This window comes from Centruroides sculpturatus, unplaced genomic scaffold (assembly GCF_000671375.1).
Source record: "Centruroides sculpturatus isolate CEXI.00-Female unplaced genomic scaffold, Cexi_2.0 scaffold1315, whole genome shotgun sequence".
Taxonomy (NCBI): Eukaryota; Metazoa; Arthropoda; class Arachnida; order Scorpiones; family Buthidae; genus Centruroides; species Centruroides sculpturatus.
The window spans coordinates 94718-115205 of NW_019385578.1; the positions used below are offsets into that span (position 1 = coordinate 94718).

The 20488-nt window shown below is 29.9% G+C and overlaps 2 protein-coding genes across 3 annotated transcripts in view; both read left to right on the forward strand.

Annotated features, from left to right (window-relative positions):
• Positions 1-20488, forward strand: part of LOC111640295 (multidrug resistance-associated protein 4-like) — a 176266-nt gene that overhangs the window by 41766 nt on the left and 114012 nt on the right. The window lies entirely within an intron of this gene.
• Positions 1015-20232, forward strand: LOC111640293 (multidrug resistance-associated protein 4-like). 2 transcript variants are annotated; one of them, XM_023386298.1, is made up of 9 exons: positions 1015-1197; positions 6946-7179; positions 7246-7346; positions 11543-11740; positions 11817-11972; positions 14811-14900; positions 15012-15184; positions 19823-19928; positions 19996-20232. In XM_023386298.1, the coding sequence occupies exons 1-9, from the start codon at positions 1068-1070 to the stop codon at positions 20170-20172; spliced, it is 1365 nt and encodes a 454-aa protein (XP_023242066.1). In that variant the 5' UTR covers positions 1015-1067; the 3' UTR covers positions 20173-20232. The 2 variants fall into 2 exon arrangements, with proteins under 2 accessions (XP_023242066.1, XP_023242068.1); XM_023386300.1 differs by having other exon boundaries at positions 7255-7346.

Below are 20488 nucleotides of genomic sequence, written 5' to 3' on the forward strand. Positions count from 1 at the left end.
GAACGGTGCACTCTCAGTTCAGTAAAACTTCTTTGTACAGCTGATGGTAAAAATAAACACAAAAATACTCAAGTGCATTCTGCATTAACTTTCTTGATTTTCACATTGAAAACTACGCTAACTGGCACTTTTGTAAACACAGAAAAAATGCATTCTATTAGTAGTTAGAAATGCTTTCTTGCACCCTAATCATACAAATCTATTTAAAAAAATAAATTATCATCAAATTTTTAAAAATAGATTTGTATGATTCTATGAAGAAAATGCAATTTTTATCGTGCTTTTACTCAAACAATTTTTATGAAACACTAACTAAAATACTGTATTTAATATAAGAAGTATAATATAAAATCTACCATAAATCTGGACCATAGGATTTATGTTGCTGTCGAATTATTTTTAGAAGTGGTATGGTGATTACTAAAAATATAATAACGGGTACTTAACTTTTCCGGCAACATCTATACTTGCATCATTTGCGTTCGGTTATAATATGTCGTTTTAAAATTTTTATATTTTTTATAATTATAAGATAGCAAAAATTTTAATTTTGTAAATAGGCATTACATTTATATAAAGTTTTAAATGCTAATAACGAGTAAACTCTCCATTAAATTGCGAGCCTACTAGACGTAGGAAACACGATCTCCTTGTATCTGCCACCTCCCTCAAACTTTAGACATTAGCAGCATCATTCTTTCAATACACAAACCTTTTTGAAAATTTCAAAAATTTTTCACAAAAAGCAGAGAAGTTATTAAGCTTCAAGGAAAATGAACAAAATAGTGTCATACATAACATACATAAGGTCTTTAACGCGAAAATAATTAAAATTGTTTTTTCCTTATTAATTGCCATGTCACCTCTAAAAACAACACTTTTACATAATACCAATTATTTCAGACTTGTCACACACCAGTATACATTTGTGAACAAAGAGATGACTCTTTTAAATACCTGTAAAAATTTTTTTATACTTTACTTATAAAGCTAAAGTTTTAAGATCTCAAACTATTTATAAGCAATTTATATTTTTTTAATTTTAGGGAGGCTCAATCCTTGTTGGCATGTGTGTTATTCAAGCAATCGTCTGTCCTTATCTACTTGTATTAATTGCTGTCCTTTCAATATTATTTTATGCTTTGTGGACAATTTACAGCCGAGTGTTGAAAAGCATAAAACATCTGGAAGGAAAATGTAAGTATTCCGAATATAGAAGAGTGTCTTATATTTAACTTATTTGCGTGCTGAGTAATAGCGACGAAATTCTGTATACAGAGATGAAGACACTCAGTAAAAACACTATTTTATCATGCCAAGTCAGATTGCAAAACACTATGAACAATTACTTAATTTCATAAGTTAAAGAGTTTTTTTAAAACGAGAGTGAAACAATAATGTATTAGTTTTGTAATTATGAAGAGAGATTTAATTATGTCAGAAGTTTTTCCGTCACCATTAAATCCAGTTTTCTATTACCAAAATTGACAACAGCCAGTCTATCACTAACATAAAGAAAACCAGTTAGATTACAATAACAGATTTTAAAATATGAAAAATTTTACAGAACAATTGAATAAAAAATCATTTGTATTCTGTTCACTTACTTCAAGTCGATTTCAAAATATATGTTAGGGTAAATCAATACTTACAGATATTCCGTGATTATATATGAAAAAGTGAATTATCCTTGATTTAAATAAACAGCGTTAATTTATTTACAGAGAAAGTTATCAGTACAGTAACAACCAGCTTTGCATCGGGTATACATTTTTAAGTGACAAAGTACTGAACGAAATAGAGTTAAACAAGATCATTTTAATACAGAGCAAATAGAGAAAGAAAAACACGCAGAAAAAATAAACAGATTTGAATTTTATGTTAATTTTATATTAATTTGTAAAATAATATTCGTTAAAAACACATAAACATACGCACACAAAAATGTAAAGTTCACATTTTGTGATGGACGTCTTCACTTTTCTAAAATTTTTGATTATTTCGATAAAGTCATGTAGTTTCATTTGTCGCTTTCTTTCTTTTCTTAAGCAAATGTCAGTAACAAGAGATTGCATCCTAAACTCCTGGTCTTGTTTTTGCACTCCTTTCAAATTCTAGATCATTCGCTACAATTTGATTAACGATTTCGGTTATCGTTACCAAACGTCTTCTAAGAAAATCTGTAGAGATCTTTCGGTTCTTCATTTTTAGAATCACCAGTTCTACATATATTCATTGTTGTGCCAGTTCTTAATGGTTATTGTTGATAAGGCTCTTACCTGAAACATCCAATAACCCCTTGTTGTCCTGCCTGTCTACATCTCCTAGTCCTGCTGTATCGATTAGGATGATAATTTTATCAACCTAACAATACAGTGATAGACTATTCTCGTTGAGAATTCTTAAATAACTTCATCCATAACTTTTATCACACACTTCGTTCATGCATTTATCAGTTAATTCTTCCCAAGCGAATTTGATATCGCCTGGGGCAGAAGTTGCCAAACTTCTTTGATTATTGGCGCCTTTGCTAAATCCACATTTTTTCAAGGCGCCCTGTGGCAAATTCTGAGAACTAAAATTTGCGAAATAGCCAATATTTTTTAAATTAAAGAGCATTATCAGTACAGATACCAATGCTTTTGCACCAGGTCTTCTAGAAGTCACATCTTATCACATAGAATTAAATGTGGGAGTAAAATTATGATTATTTTAAAATATTTTTACGGCACCCCTGTGAGGAAGCCGTGGCGCACACTTTGGAAATTGCTGACCTATGACATTCATGACGTTATATTTTTTCGAAAATTGCACCAAACAAACATAAATTTAAGGAAAGTACAGCGCTATAACGAATTGCCACCTTTTGATAATTGGTTCGTGTTCGAAAATAATCGTTTCATATACGAATGAATGAAATTAAGCGATAGTTTGAATCAGTGTAAATTAAGAGCTTATTTTAGACTTCGAGCAGACGTTGTAATTAAACATTCAACACAATTTTTTTTATATTTTGCCACTCACGATATACAGTTTCTAATATTGGCGTTCATACACCTAACACTTTTAATATATCTACTGAAACAGTTAATAGGAGTAAAAGCGTTGGATCATACAAACATTAAATTCAAAGTGTGTGCCAGCCACTGTTTGCTAGTAGTCATTAAACATTTCTGGGTTTGTGAAGTACACAATTAAATTGAATCAAGCCATGTTAGCGTTGATGTAGGGTGAGGTCGTTTGAACATATATATTAATTACAGTTTCTAAAAATTCAGAAACTTCCAGTAACTGTATTTCAATGAGAGACCAGGACCAATAAGACGATCTTTTGAAATTGTTCAATTTACTCGTTCAGGAATATAATGTAAAGTCTGATTACATTTTGAATTATAAAAATATACAGTAGTTATAAAATTTGAATTATATAATAATCTCTTTCTTCTTATTCTTTTACAAATTTATTTAATTATTCATCATATCATTGACAACATTAGAAATACAGTAGAACCTCGAAAACTCGTCCCTCGATAACTTAGCACTCCGGATAACTGGTCCACACCTTGGCAGGGCGAAAAAATCCTTAGTTAATTAATTTTCATTATAGACAGCTTTATAAAAGTATAAAAGCTCTCATAAAGTATTTTTCTGAGGTCTGTCTTATCAGGTAAATTACTGTACACAGTGTATTCATTAATTTTCATTTTCATGTAGTGGCTCTATGCCTTCATAAAGGACGTACTTTTCCTTTGTTTTTTANCGGTAAAGTGAAAATAAGATCTTTGCCACAAATAAATGTACCACAAATAGGTGTGCTTGTCGCAGAAACCAATTGCTATGAAATTCAAAGTGTCACCAATCTTTAGACTGCACTAATAAGTAGCACAATTGGATAACGTTACCTATGGTGAGTAAAATGGCGGGTCGTTTTTGATTCTAGCAAAGAGAAGAAAGGAAACAGTGGAGACTCACGTTGAAACCTATCCTAACCTATTCTAATAATTTGGTCTGTAATAATTATAGTAATTTATTAAAATAGGTTAGGTTAAGACAGAACGTGCGTCCCCACTGTTTCTTTTCTTCTGTTTGCTGGAATCAGAGATGAGCCACCATTTTACTCATTCTGCACATTACCTAGGTAATTTGAGAAATAGAACAATTTTAGCAACTTTAACGGATCACGCTATTTAATCTGCAGACTAGCTAGGTAATCTGCAGATTAACGAGTTTCCGAGCTTTAGCGGTAACATATACACTAATAAACTATGTGAATTATCGGCAATATATTACTGATATAATTTTTGATATTTTAAAATATAACATCAGAAAATTCAGATTTTATTCATGATTTTTGAAATCATGAATAAAATCTTTGTTCAGTATTTGATAACGGAAAACTAAATGTCAATCTCTTAACTTTTGTAGAGTATTCTTAATACAGTAGAGTCCCGAAAACTCAGCCTAATGTGGACCAAAGTATGGCTGAGTTTGTGAAAATGCCGGGTTATCGGGAATGGGTTAAAAAAAATAAGTACGAGTGTTTCCTCAGAAAATACTGTACTGTACTTGTATGTATTGTTTGCTTGAGAATACAACTTAGAATAAACTGCCCAAATACCCTTAAACAAAGAAAAAGTACATACTTTATTAAAGCATAGAGCCTTTACTACATGAAAATGAAAAATAATGAATACACTGTACAGTAATTTACCTGATGAGACAGATTTCAGAAAAATACTTTATAAGGCATAAAGTTGTTTGTAGTGAAAATTAATTAACTAAGGGTTTTTTTGCCCTGCCAGGGTCTGGCCGAGTTATCCGGACTGCCGGGTTATCGAGTGCCGAGTTTTCGGGACTCTATTGTAATTGATATTTTAAAACTATACTCATATTTAATTTGCATATAGTCTATACTTTTTAACAAAATTATCCAAAAAAATTTCAAATTTTGCTAATTATTCTAATATTCTAATTAAGAAATTTTTTAAAAATCATCTATGAATTCATCGTCTAATATGAAATATGAAATCTAATATCAAATCTAATACTTAATGTTTCGAAATTAAATTTGATTTTGCGTGTCTAATATGTTTTCCGATGAATGTAGTAGTAAGTAAATATATATATTTTTTCTTTATTAATTTTTAGTTTAAATTCTTTGCAAATTGAGAAATGAAATCACGAGATGTCTGTTTTTTGACATATAGCATGTCATTTAATATATCTTTTGAAACATCGAATACTATTTTCAACTATTGGTAAACTTAACAAATTTTCTTAATCAACTGATATAATGTGTTTCTAAAAAAGAAATCAGTATTATTAGGAAATAGTTTTATTTTATATATTATATATTGTAACCCATATATAATATATATATATTTTTTTTTTTTCCGATTATAGCAATTATACAATTCAGATATTTTCGATTTTAGCAACTATACAAAAAAACCATAAATTTTATAACATTAACAAAAATAAATTAGGTTATTTTAAAGAAGAAACGTTAATATAATTGAAAATGTATTCTTATATATTTGGGAATCAAAATAAAAATACAGCTAAGAACCTTTTCAATATGGTTACATATTATTGTACAAGAGATACAAAACTAAAAAACTCGTCTAATACATGATGTATTGAATAACACATAACTTTGTTTAAATTACACTGCGAATAAAGCTAAATAATTTAAATTACTACAAAATAAGAAAAATAATATTGTAAATTTTTTATAATAACTAACCAGATAACAATACTGTTGTGTAAAATATTTTATAAAATGTAGTTGTGTTAATTCCAGTAATTAATTTTATTAATCACTATTACACTAAAAAACGTATTTTGTAAAAAATATTGTAACCCATATATATATACATATAACGATATATATCAGATTTTCTGTATCGGAATTCATTAAATTACATAAATCGGTTTGTCTAAACATAATTTAGTTTTTTTATTTTACAAATTGTATGATTATCAATTATACTTTGGAAATTTTTTATAGATGCTTCAAATAATTATTTGTGACATTGATTTCCATCAAAGCAGTTTTTAAATTTAGACATTTTTTACGTTTTGACAAGTTTTACTGAAAAAGTTGTTATTCTTTAATTTAAAACAACTTATGGAAATCATTTGTCGGTTTTTGGCTTTTCCATTATTAAAAATGATATATATCTTAAGCCAAGCATCTTGGTTAAACACGAGTACTCAATGAATTTTAGTTAATATTAATTCCTCTTATAAATAAAACTTTAAATTTCTATACAGTAATGAATTATATAATTTTGTTTATCAAAAAAGTAGGAATTAATTATCTCCTACCAGATTATTTCACACACAATTTTAAATCATTCCTGAAATACTTTATTGTTTTTTCGACCTAAATATTTTTCAGCAGGAAATATATGCAACTACTTACTCTATTTTTGTAATAAAGATATTTGACGCATATAATTATCCACAAAATTGAAATTCATACAGTAACATTATGCTGTGTTTGACAGGTTGCATCTTGTCAGCAACAAACCAAAAGAGTTCAGCAATTTTAATGTATTTTCGATCGTGGATAGCTTTTTTATCCCAATAGAGCACCTGATAGCAGTTTATCAACATTTTGATCATCAGGAGTAGTCGTTGTAAAATAGAGTTCGTACTAAAATGAACTACAGGACATATTGCTATTTTTTTCTGCGAGAAATTATTACATTGTTTTAAAAATTTTGTGGTTTTTGGTTTGACATATTTTAGATAAAATCTTTCTCAATTACTCTTTGCATAAACAGAGACAAGTTCTGCTTGCGTTTTAAGTTATACGCAAATGCGATCAGTACTTTGTTAGACACAGATAAAAATGGTTTTGTTGATTTATAAAAATAATAAAATAATAATTATTATATCAAACACAGCTTCACTTAAATTATTGATTTTTTTTCACAGTGAGAAGTCCAGTATTTTCTCATTTGAGTGTATCTCTTTACGGACTAACAACAATTAGAGCATCTAATGCTGAAAGCAAATTTAAATCTATGTTTAATAAATATCAGGATAAGCACACTTCAACGTGGTTTCTTTACCTGGCTTTAAATCGATGGCTTTCCGTATACGGTCATATAATTTGTTTCATAAATCTAATTATTACTGTTATTGTTTTAGGTGTTTCAAATAATACAGGTGAGTAAATATATTTGTTTACAGTGTATAAAATAAATAATTTTTAATATGTACTTGTGGTTTTAGATAGCGCAGGAAGCCAAATTGGACTTGTATTGAATTATGGAATACTAATAATAATAGGTTTTCAAAGTGTTATTGGATTTACATCCGAAGTGGAGTTTCAGGTATTACATATTTACTCGATTAAATTAAAATTCATAATTTCGAGTGAACGGTAATATTTCTTTATTGGGCAATATGAAATTTTTCGAGAAAAATAAACTTCTTGTAAGAGAAAATTTTCTTATAACCACACTTTAAAAATTTTGCTTATTATTTTATCTTACATATATTAAGACGATAATGCCTAATAAAGAACTTTTTATGTTGGTTTGATAATAGTGATATTATTAAAATTATAAATGTCTTTATTCTGTTACTCAATAGTCAAAAAAACATTAAAAAATACTGCAAACATTTGATTAATGTGTTATACTATACAGAGTAACATCGAAAAAATTATCAAACGCATTTATCAAAGAATGCCTATAGTAANAAAAAAAAAAAAAAAACAGCTTTACATTCAGAATGTTTGAAAAGAACATTTAAATATCAAATATAATCAGTACTATAGAAGCATTAGTTGCATCATAAACTCATTTACTAATTTTAATGAATTCTCTTCAAATCTTTTAGATGTGAATTTGAGATTTGTTCTCAAATATGTGAAGTGTCTTCACATAAAAGTGAACAGTTTATTCAAAATTATCAAAGACAATAATAAAAATAATCAAAATTAAAATTACTTATTTTAAATTAACAAAGAACTTTATAAAACTATCACATTCCAAAAATCAATTTTATATTCTATTTCTGAATTACATAAATTCTATTTGGACAACTGATGCTAGATTAAATTAGCCTAGTTCAAAAATGTTTCCTTTCCAATAAATATTTTCATTTATTTACAAGTTAAAGAATCCAAAGCTAAATTGTGAAAATATTAATTTTTTTGGATTATACTTCGAAACTTGTAAACAAAATAATGATTTAATAATTGCAAAATGCTAATTTATCTCCCAATGTCTTCAAACAACAACAAATATAATGATTTAATTTCATGAATTGATCAAAGTTTTCTATCATAATATATTATTCAGCAGAAAATAAATTATAAAAACAATTCCAAATTTATGATCATGTATTAAAATATACTACTAGTACAGTAGTGCATCACTTTTCTGAAATAATCAAAGTCAAGAGAACTTTTGTCACTTTTAAGGAAGCTATAAAAACCAGTTTAGTGAGAAAAGCTGCACATCATCAATACCTCCTTATTATGCTTTTTTATTTATACCAGTGTTTCTCAACAGGGGCGATATTGCCCCCATGTGGGCGTTTTTCCCATGTTGAGGGGATGATTTGTAACAATTTATATTTTGGGGAGGCAAAAAACAATTTTCTGGGCGATATAGTAAAACAATATGTTAAGAATAATTAGATATTTTATTCGTTATATCTACAATAATTAAACAAATAACATTATACTAGTCACTATTCTATTCAATGCAGTACGAATTTGGTGTTAGTTTTGGCCCTCGGCATCGGAATTTTGTAGAGAAGGGGGCGATACTACGTAATGGTTTTACTGAATTAATTTTCTTAATACTTTATTTAATTTAATTCTTTACCATAATTAATTTTTCTTAATATTTTATTGTAATTTAATTTTGTTTTTTACGTTTTATTTTGTAGTAATTAATTTCAATTTTTAAACCGTTGTATTGCTTGCATTCTATTTTATGTTCGTTTTAGTTTTAAAGTGGCTTAACTGAAGAAGACTATTAAATATAGTCGAAAACGTTATTATTTTTATTAAATAGTTCGTTGCTGGAAATACTAAGGTGTTTGATTATTTTAAGTATTTATATTCCAGTAAGTTATTTTATTTTATTTTAAAACTTAACTATTAAAAAATATAAGACTGACAATTGTAAATAAAACAGACTGTTTCAAAATTATTCAGGAGTATATTTTTTGAAAAAAAATATTAGATTTTTTTTATAAACTTAATGAACCCTTTTTTAAAATGTACTTTTCAGATTGTAAGAAGATTTTGTCAATTTCCTTTTAAATGTTCATTTTATATATACACAAAAAAATACCTTTAAAAATTATTTATTGATCAACTTATGCCAAATTTTTTATAATTTATTGTTATGTATGAGAATAAACATAAAATAAAAGTTTGAAAAAATAAGGAAATATTTTGAAAACCAATGCAACTTAAATGGCTTTATGACTATGATCTTACAGAAAATATCTATTTTGATGTTATTCAAAATAAAAGAGAGAAATCAATTTCATACACACATACACATTCTATAATCTTATAATTATTACCGTTTCTTGAATACAGTAGACCCCCCTATTACGCTTAGATACGTTTCACGTTATTCGAATTTCACGTTGTACGAATTCTTAAATACATGAGCCAATCGCAGCCCGACACGTGTGAAGTTTACAGACTACGGCTGTTTGAAACGTTACCTTCCATAAAATTAATAAATTCTAGACTAATTTGACGTAACATTTAAAAAACACGCATAATTTTTTGGGAATAATCTGTATAAACTATGCTATAAACAAAAATTTGTAGGATTACTTACCGAGTGTGCACCGTTCGACGTCGCCATTGTCGCGTCGGGCTGACGTCGCTTATTTTCGTCGCGGAGCAGCGCACAAACGGCAATCGCGATTTCTGATAAGTCATTTTTCTGCGAAAAATTTGTTGAACTTTGTAGACGTCAATCATATAAATAATTTTATTGGCCGTTGAATAAGAAATGTTTCTTTAAGAAATAAGAAATGTTGAATAAGATATGTATAAAATTACAGTGCTGTATTAAACTTACGGTACCTAATTTACATACTGTACAGACGATAGTAAACTCAATTTACCCGCCTAAACTTTCTGTAGCGTGGCGCTGGACGGCGGAAATTAGTTCGGCTGCTCGTCCACTATTAGTCTAGATTCGACCAATCCTGTCGCGACACGAGTCGGCGACAACGTTTTACGAGTTTCTTTTAGCGTCCTTATACGAATACTGTTGCAATTTTTTCGCTACGTTATAGGAATCTCCGTTATTGGAACCCACGTTAAAAGGGGGTCGACTGTATTTATGCGTATCTTTTCTACTATTTCGAGTAATTTCATAATTCAGTCTGAATAGATTTTGAAAATTTGTTGCGTTCGATTTTTTTTTTCTTTTGCATTTTTTGTGCATTATATTATTATTAAATTTAAAAAAAAAAATCAAATTTTTTATCTTTTTACTTTTTTCAATGACATGAATTATTACTTTTATTTATTTATTAATTGTACCTTATCTACAAATATCTACATTGACTCTTGTTGAAAAATCAACATTCCATTGTACCGCAGATTTTATATTACAGTCGACCATCCTATAACACGAGTTCCTATAGCTCGAATTCCTATATGACGGCGAAAAAATTGCGACGGTATCCGTACAAACATGGCAAAATAACTCCTATAATTCGGTAAAACGTCATCGGGCATCCGAACTACTTTCCGCCGTCCAGCGCCACGCTATGGTAAGTTTAGGCGAGTAAGTTGAGTTTACTATCGTCTGTACAGTATGTAAATTAGGTACCATAAGTCTAATACAGAACTAATTTTATACATTTCTTGTGAAATAAACATTTCTTATTCAGCGGCCATAAAAATTACTTATATTAATGATGTCTCCAAAGTTTTCGCAGAAAAATAACTTATTAGAAATCGCGGCCGCCATTTGATGCGATGCTCCGCGACGAAAACAAGCTTCAGCAATGGCGATGTCGAATGGTGCACACTCGGTAAGTAATCCTACAACTTTTTGTTTATAGCATAGTTTATTCGGCTTATTCCCCCTAAACAATATACGTGTTTTGGAAATGTTGAGTCAAATTAATCTAGAATCGATTAATTTTATGGAAGAAAACCTTTCAAACAGCCGTAAGTCCGTAGACTTTACACGGGTCGGGCTGTGATTGGCAAGGTCTCCTAAAACATCAATTTTATAAAAAGCGAAACGTATCTACTAATGTCATAGGGAGGTCGAGTGTATTTGGAAGTAACAAACTCTACAAACTGATATTTTATGAAAAAAGTAAATTTTAATGTATAACAGTACGTAGAAAAATATAATGGTATAATAAGAATGGAAATTAATTTAAAATGAAGGAAAACTAAGTAATACCATTGTTAACCAGCCCTTTACACAGAATATTTGTATCAATAAATTAAATAAAATGCTACGCATAATTTATGTTTTAAATAATGTAATTGTTACTTCATATAAAGTAAATTTTCCAGATGAACTCTGTAAAACGCATTCTGAAATACTGCAATTTAAAATCGGAAGCATCCTACGAAAGTTTGCCAAATAAACGGCCACCATCTGATTGGCCAGAAAGAGGAGAAATTCATTTCGATAATGTTTCATTGCAATACTCCGAGGATAAAAATATTGTGTTAAAGAACTTAACATTTCATATTCGCTCCGGAGAAAAGGTAAAACATCTGCAAATTGGAAGAGTATTGTTCATAATTATTGCCTGAATTGGTGTTTATTATAAATTAATTCCAGATAGGAATCGTTGGGAGAACAGGAGCGGGAAAGAGTTCTATAATTGCTGCGTTATTTCGCATGACAGAGCCAACAGGAACGATAACCATCGATGGTGTTGACATTAAAGATATTGGACTTCGGGATCTTCGTAGTAAAATATCCATCATTCCTCAAGTAAGTAATAATTAATTCGATATGTATAATTCGTATTTAATTACCTTTATGCTTTTTCACGTTAAAAATGTTATTATTTCCTTTTCCGTACGAAAATTTAATTCGTTAATTATGATAAAACATGTCTATATCGATGCAGATTGCTAAGCCAACAAGGTGTAATGTAAATAGAAAAAACGTATTATTAAGTAAGGGGAAATAACTTGTGAAATATAATGTGATCGTTTTTTGAAAAGGCCACATTTATGAACATTGAAGCACGATTATTTTTTTCTTAATAAATTTAAACCAGCAATTCGAAATATGAAAATTTCTGATAGCCTAAGTTAAAAGAACATATACTTTCTAAAATATCTTAGTGGCAAGAACCTCATGCTTCATGAAAGTTTCAAAAAATTNGATATTTGGCCGCCCTGGCCCAATTACGCGAATCGCGAGTAGATTTATGACTTAACCCAACTGATAAGAATTTACTGGTATATTTTTAGGATAGTTCTGTATTGTTGACAGGAGTTTAAAAAAATCCATTAAAATATTTTATTCCGCTCTCGCGTCTTATATTACTTACTGATTTCAATATTGAACCAGTGATATTTCGATTTCGTATGTCCCATCTTTAGAGATATGTAGAAAAAACGTGCACAATTCTTGTATAATGTTAAAAAATTAACTGTTACATTCGCAGCATCGTTTACAACTAAATTTAATGAACGAGAGAGATCCACGAAGTACAGAAAAAGCTCTAGAATTTATTTCTCTTAAATTTACTATTTACATATTCGTTTGCCATAAAAATTTGTTTCTCTACTTTTTTCCCGAGACTACAAATATTCGAGTACAAAGTAACCGGTTTTTCGACTTTTATTTACTTAAGAAGTAGTTAAATAATTAAGAAATTAGTGAATTAGGGACAAAATAAAACCCTGATGAATAAGCCGAAATATTACTTACTGTTAAACAAAAGCTTAACCGAAACAATTTCTAACCGAGTATCGTGCCGATTGATCTCATCGTAATATTAAACGTAATACAGACAAATTTTTTTAGTTCAATGAGAGTGACCGAAAAGTTGTAAATTTTGGAAATTTCCGTGGACACCTGGTCCAAAGTAGAAAACAATTGACTATTAAGTTTAACAAATTTAGATTATTACAGCTATGGTGAGAGACATTTAAAATATACAACGACCCTGTCGCGTCCTTTTAGGTATATTAGTGATGCCACAAAAGAGGCATTTGACATTGACCGGTATGGGCACACTTGGATTCGGCAGCCCGCGTACATGCACGTGCCGCACATCTAGCAGGACCGTCTCTGATTCCACTGGTAGGGAGCTATTTGACTAAGTGGATGGTTTTAAGATATAAAAAGTATAGAATATTTTAAGTTATTTCTATATACGTCTCTGTACAAAGCTATGTTTAATTATAAATTTTTTTAAAAGTATATTCATACAATTGAAGAATATTTTGTACCAGTTATGCACCGGTACATCCATTACACATTTTATTTTACCAAGTAAGTTTTTATAATTTTATTTTTAATTTCAGGCCTTATATCGTGGTTAGCGATTCAGAATGTAATTGCGATATTAAAAATATATTTTTAAAAAGTTTTGGCTCAAAATCATATTCATTCATTCATTTCTTTATTAACGCACACAATGGTACATGCTCAAAATCATATAATAAAACAGAAAATTTTATTAAAAGAGAAAGGCGAATGCCTAAGTTAATATAAACACTCCAAAAAATATATATATTTGTTAAATTTGCCTACAATTTTAAAATGATATTGTGTGGAAAAAGAATGGCTTTGACAATTTAGCTGGCAAAAGACATAAAAAATCGTCGATTTTTTCGTATTAATTATTTCGTCGATTCGTTCAATTTTCATCAAAGAGTTTATCTATGAAACAAAAAAGGAAGTCTTAAACAGTCTCCGTAAAAAGTAGTCGATCATTTATAATTGTCCAATGAATAATGTGACGTTTCCATATGAAGTGAACAAAAATTTCTTTAGACATGTTATGCAGAAAACACCACGGTTAGAAATAAATGCAATCTAAAAACCACGACAGAGTACATGCGCGAAAGTCGTTTATATGTTCGTTTTCAATTCGATCGATAAAATATAATCAGTTGTTTGATAGTAGTTGATTAAACAAATCAAAACATGCAGAACCATGTACTGTTTCGAATTCTACAGAAGTTCTGGCAAAATTCGATTCGCACATAACTTATTAAATGTTGCAAAAATACAAACATTTCCATAATTTGGCATTATACCGATTTTACTTATTTCCAATAACGACAGTTAACTGGTCTCTTAATTAGATACCAATAAGAATATGAAATCATATTAATCTACTAATTTCTTAGCAATCAGATTAAATTTCGTAAAGTTCAAACCTACCCAAAATGTTTTAATACAAGACGCGAAATGAGTTAATCTCAACATTGTTTATGTGTATATGCTGTATTACATTTTGTGTATACTCTACGATGATCTTTGAAGTAACGTATTTTAATATTTATCTTTGTTTGTTTCTTTTATTAAGTTATGGCACGTAACACTTGAGTAATCTGACTGGGGGATGCCTTCCGGGAGGACTTTTTAAGTTCTAATAGTAAATGGCCCCTATTTAGGCCTAACAGACATACATAAAACCTGATAACTCTATGTGGCAAGTCTGTCCGATCGCGTCGCGCACCCAGGACCGACAGTCCTGTGTTTAGGGACAGAAACCGCTTCGCCAATTTTCGTAATTGTAACTCATATTATCCAATATAAAAACGAATTGTAAAATACATTTACTACATGCATATATTTTTTCAGGATCCTATGTTATTCACCGGGCCACTTCGAAGAAATATGGACCCTTTTAATGAATATTCTGAAGAAATGATGTGGAAAGCTATAGAGGAGGTTACAATTAAATAAATATTTTTCAATTTACTCGCAGATTTTTCTCTTAAAACTTGTTTTTTATTAAATTCAATTTACACATATTTATTTTTATAAATATTTGAATTAAAGGTACAATTGAAAGAAGTTATTAGTAAATTACCTGGAGGATTGGATTCGCATTTAACAGAAGGAGGGCGAAATTTCAGCGTGGGGGAAAGACAGTTAATTTGTCTTGCCAGAACCATTCTTCGCCAGAATAAAATTCTTGTCATGGACGAAGCAACGTCCAATATAGATAAAAGGTTAGAATATTAAAAATATTACATAATTTCAAGTATAAGTTATTTTATTTTGTAATTTGTGTTACATAGAGAATAGCTATGGGTATAAGTTTGATATAAGTAAGATTGTGTGATAATGACGATTATTACAGTACATTGCCATTAAGCCACTAATAAAATGATTGATTTGCACAATGATTAAACTTACACTTAATTGCTTTGGGATTTGGAACCAAATTCTAATGAATTTTCTTAAATATATTAAGTGCGATATGTTAATATTATATTTTGCCTCATTTCATATCTTTCGTTTTTTCTTATTTTGTGTTTGTCATAATGAGGATGAGTAAGAAGTAAAAGTTTTTCGTGTCTACAAGTCAAACTGTACGTATTCAAAATATGTGTACATGTTATACCATGCATACGAATACATATATTTGTAAAACTGTATTCATATTGTGCTATGTATATATAAAAAATAGTAATAGAAGTCTTGCATTGTCAACATGGCAAGTTATATGGTGTATGTAAACACTTTCGCTTTCTCTACATAATAAATTTATTTTATATGTAATTTTACTTAAAATTTGATATGATGCATTGCAAATATTTTAAAATGATTTTTCTACAAAAAGTGAGTTGAGTAGTCAAGTATGGAAAATATCATAAAGATATAAGAAAAAATTTAGTCTCATAACCAACAAAAATAAGCATGTCTTAATATGATTAAATTAACTTTTGTACAATTTCTGTGTCGAAACTTCCAGATTACAGTGATGGGTAAATTCGCCTTGTTTTCATAAACAATTGCATAATCAAAACCACTTTGGCAATGCCATGAAAGTTTCCACTGAGCTGTAATAATAGAAAAAAACATTAAATGTTTTTTCATTTATCAAATCTCTTATGAAAAGTAGCTGTTGGGCTGTCAGTATGCGTTTCGAGAGATCTATGAGACTACTTTATTCGATCAGGTGTTTGAAAAGTGTTTACTATTGCTTGTATGTTACTTTTCAGAGTTTCCAAAGATTAATATATTGTGCAATAGCAAAATATGTATACCTTGTAAACTTCATTAATTAATGAAGGTTCGTAAAGAGCTGGGCTGTTTTTGATTAGCGCAAGTGGGAAAAACGAAAATTAAAAGAAGAACAAAGGTTTAATAATTACTGTCATCGTGTATGTTTGTGGTGTTCATGTCAGTAGTGAAAACCCTGAATTAGGTTGATCTTCGTAGATATGGGTTTGACATGCAGCACATCATAGAAATTTTGTAAATGGGAGCTGATACCTAATATATACTGTATTACAATAAAGTTAAGAGTACAATTCTCAAATCACGTGTTGGTGAAAAGTGTATTTAGTGAGATTTTAATTTCTATATGTAACACGATTGTTTAATTTCACGTTTTCCGGATATTCTCAAAAAGTTGTCATACGTTTATCTACTTGCAATTAGTATCATTTCTATTTCGGCATTGCTTGCCACCTCTCTATTTTTCAACTAGTCTGACTGTCGACCTGTATGTAAATTTCCTTGTAGTCTATTATATGGCCATACATTTATGAAAAGTATAAAGTCGGGGTCACTACGGCGTTAAAATCAGTAGTTAAAAACACTGTTACATACCGTATAACTTTAAAAATTATATGAATGATCTTCTCAGAAACATCACTTAACATAGTTATTTCATGCAAACATTAATTAATAGAAGAAAATAGTCTTTTTAATACGTATATTACATCGGCATATATCTATAAAGACATCAAGGCAGAAGATGTTCAATGGACGCAATACTTTATAGGGCAGCCGCTATATATTACAATGAAAAGGGAATGCTTCTTTGATAATGTAATCATTGTTGTAACAGTTATCACTGATAACTGTTACAACAATAACTTATCACTGTAATAATTTGTCATTGTTAAAGAACTACTTAATAATCACGTTCACATATATAATGCCGACAATATTTGTATGCAACTTGTGCAAAAATATCTAATTATTTTTCTTCAAAATAAAGATAAAGTATTATTGTTTACTGAAGCAAAAGAACGAATTCATTGCCTCTAAAACACTCGCGGTTATTTTATTACGAATGGAGGGCAGAATTGTCTTGCTAAAAAATTTATTTTTTCCTGTGAATGATTGCAACTCTTAGCAGCAGATCTTTATTTGCTGCTGAGTTGCAATTGTACATTGACACTTAGTGAATAATAGCAATGACTTTAGGCTTACAGAAGCATAACAATAAATCTGCTAACATGGGTTTTAAGCATGAACTAAACTGGTGGAAATTGAAAGTGTTACACCAAGATGAAATTGATGGAAATTCACGAAACTTGGTGAACATGTACAGGGCATACCCAGAAAAAATGAACACAAAATGAAATGAATTAAGCAAAGTTTTATTGCTGTTGGGTACATGTTTCAGTAAGTGGTATGCCCAGCTTGAGCATGGATACACTCTTGGATTCTTGCAGGCATTGAATCAATAAGTGATTGAATGTCTTGTTGGGATATGTGTCTTCATGCCTGCACAACTTGTGAGGTCAGTTGTTGTACAATGCGCGCTAGATGGCTATGAGATATAAAATGTTTACCCATGGCATTCCAGACATGCTCTATAGGGGATAAATCTGGAGAACGAGCGGGCCAATCCGTGATTGCGACACTTTGGAAAACCTGTCTTGTGATGGCAGCAACATGAGGATGGACATCATTCTGTTGGAAAATACCATTTTAAATGGTATTCATGAAATCTATGACTTCTGGATGGATCACCCTGTCCACATACTGGTGGGTGGTCATTGTGCCTTCAACAATCACCAACTCGGCCCTGCTCTCGTAACTGATTGCCTCCCAAACCATGACGCCAAGAGTTGGACATGAGTAACAGTCTGAAATTACAGCAGGGTGGGCTCCTTCTGCAGCACGCCGGCAGAAATGATGCTGACTATCACATTGGCCTAAACAGAATTGGAATTTATCCCTAAACAACTGTACACCATTCATGTATCCAATTATATCTAGCAGCACACCACGTTACCTGTAGTTGGCGATGAAATCTGGTTAAGGGTACACATTGCATGGGAGTTTGAGATGTCAGGTCAGCATGAACCTAACCTGTGGACCAAAAAAGTCATGTTTTCTAACACAGTTCACAACTTACAAACTAAACACTATAGCAATTTTGCATAACAAATGTCTTCATAATTTCCATACCACTGTATGTACTTCATTTAATTTTTGATCATTCAATACCCTTCGGATTAAGATTCTTTATCCCAAATTTCATATGTCTTCGACTATACTCAGTAAGTGTAACACTTTCAATTTCCGCCAGTTTCCTATCTGATACAATGCTACTAATAGTAGACTAAATGACATCAAACCAGGTTGAACATTTTTCTTTATTTCAGAAGACAATTCTTGTCTGTTTATTGTCAAAATTAACATATTCTAGTACAAATGTTCTTAAGGCATCGCGTTTTACGTTATTATAATCAATATTAAATTATATTTACATATAAAAATATCTCTTTTATAGAAGCCGTTCAGTGAGTGTTCGCAATAACATCCTATAAGATGCTACGGTTTGATGTGAGCTGCATTAAAATAAATTGTTTTGTCCTGTTCGTCTTCACTAGTTATAGGTTGTTGGAGTTTCCAAATAGAGGTTAAAATACTTCGAGAATAAAATGTTTTTTTTCATTTTATTACCTGATAATTGTTTTTCACTTTTTGAAATGCAATGATTTGCCTTTCCTGAAATCAATCAAAAGTGTTTGTTTCAGGATTGTCTATTTGCTGTTCCAAGTTTAACGTTACATATGAAACTGAATACTCAACCTATTTCAAACGAATTTTTCTGCAGTAAGTTCGCTAAGTATATTATGTTTGTATTAGGCTAATGTGGCTTTAAACTTTAGTCTAGTGTGGAAATGCTTATCAGTAACATATAGTCTATCATTTATTACTATATTATAGTTAATAATACTAATCTTTACTTCTACAAGTATAATTATTATAATGGCTGCTTTACTGCAATTAGTAGCTTACTTAAAATGAAAATAAACTTGATTTTATACTTTAGTCAAGAAACCTGTTATGATATTGGATTTACTGACATTCACCACCATAATCGTCATTTAACCCTATCCATCTGATTTAGATGCAGGTTGATTTTCTTAACTATATATGTCCAATTTGGCGTGAATTTTCATGGCTGAAGCTTTCTTTTCTTCGTCTTGATGCAGGATAGTACACAACAACGTTTGATGCAGGATAGTACACAACAACGTTATCAACTAACTGACTAGTGAGCCATCGACTAGATTGACTTTTATACAAATGGATATATTTTCTTATAATGGCTTAAAGTTGCACTTTCCCACTTGATGCTATTTTCTCGATAGTTTTCCAGCTCAGAAAAAAAATCACAATCTCTGACATAATATGACATTTCTTCCAAAGGTTTTACAATGTCGGCAGTGTGTTTCAATTTTCCTATCCTTAAATTTCCTCACATGCTGATGTGGTTTAGTAATATATATTTTCACTTTCTCCTCGCTATTATAATTTGAATTGTTATTGATACATTTTAATCTGGAGCTACTGTTTTATTTATTATTTATTTTTATTTATTTTATATCAAGAACCGATTCCTGTCTACAGAAAATAATTCGAGAAAAATTCAAATCTTGTACGGTGTTGACAATAGCCCACAGATTACATACAATTATCGATTCGGATAGAGTTCTGGTAAGATTCTTTTTTTAATAATATAAAAATAAATACTCGTTAGTAACTAGACATTTTAAATTTCTAGGTATTAGATACAGGGAGAGTACAAGACTTTGACTCGCCGTATGCATTACTGAAGAACGTAAATGGTATATTTTATAATTTGGTAAAGAAGATGGGAGTAACTTCAATGAATGAATTATACGAAATTGCCAAAGCTAAATATTATGCTAAAGAGAGGGTCGAGCAAACAAAACTATAACTCAGTGAATTTTATTATATGTAGAATTTTATTATACGTAGATCTATATGTATATGATACCGCTAAAGCTCGAAATCCGTTAATGTGCGCATTACCTAGCTAATCTGCAGATTAACTAGGGTGATCCATTAAAGCTGCGAAAATTATTCCATTTCTAAAATTTTCTAGGTAATGTTCAGATTATCTAGATAATCTGCAAATTACCTACTAGGCACTCGGTAAAGTGAAAATAAGATTTTTGCTGGAACAACAGCAACGTTTCTGTACGCTTAAATTAACATAATGTTATTTATTTAATTTTCAATATCTAAAGAAT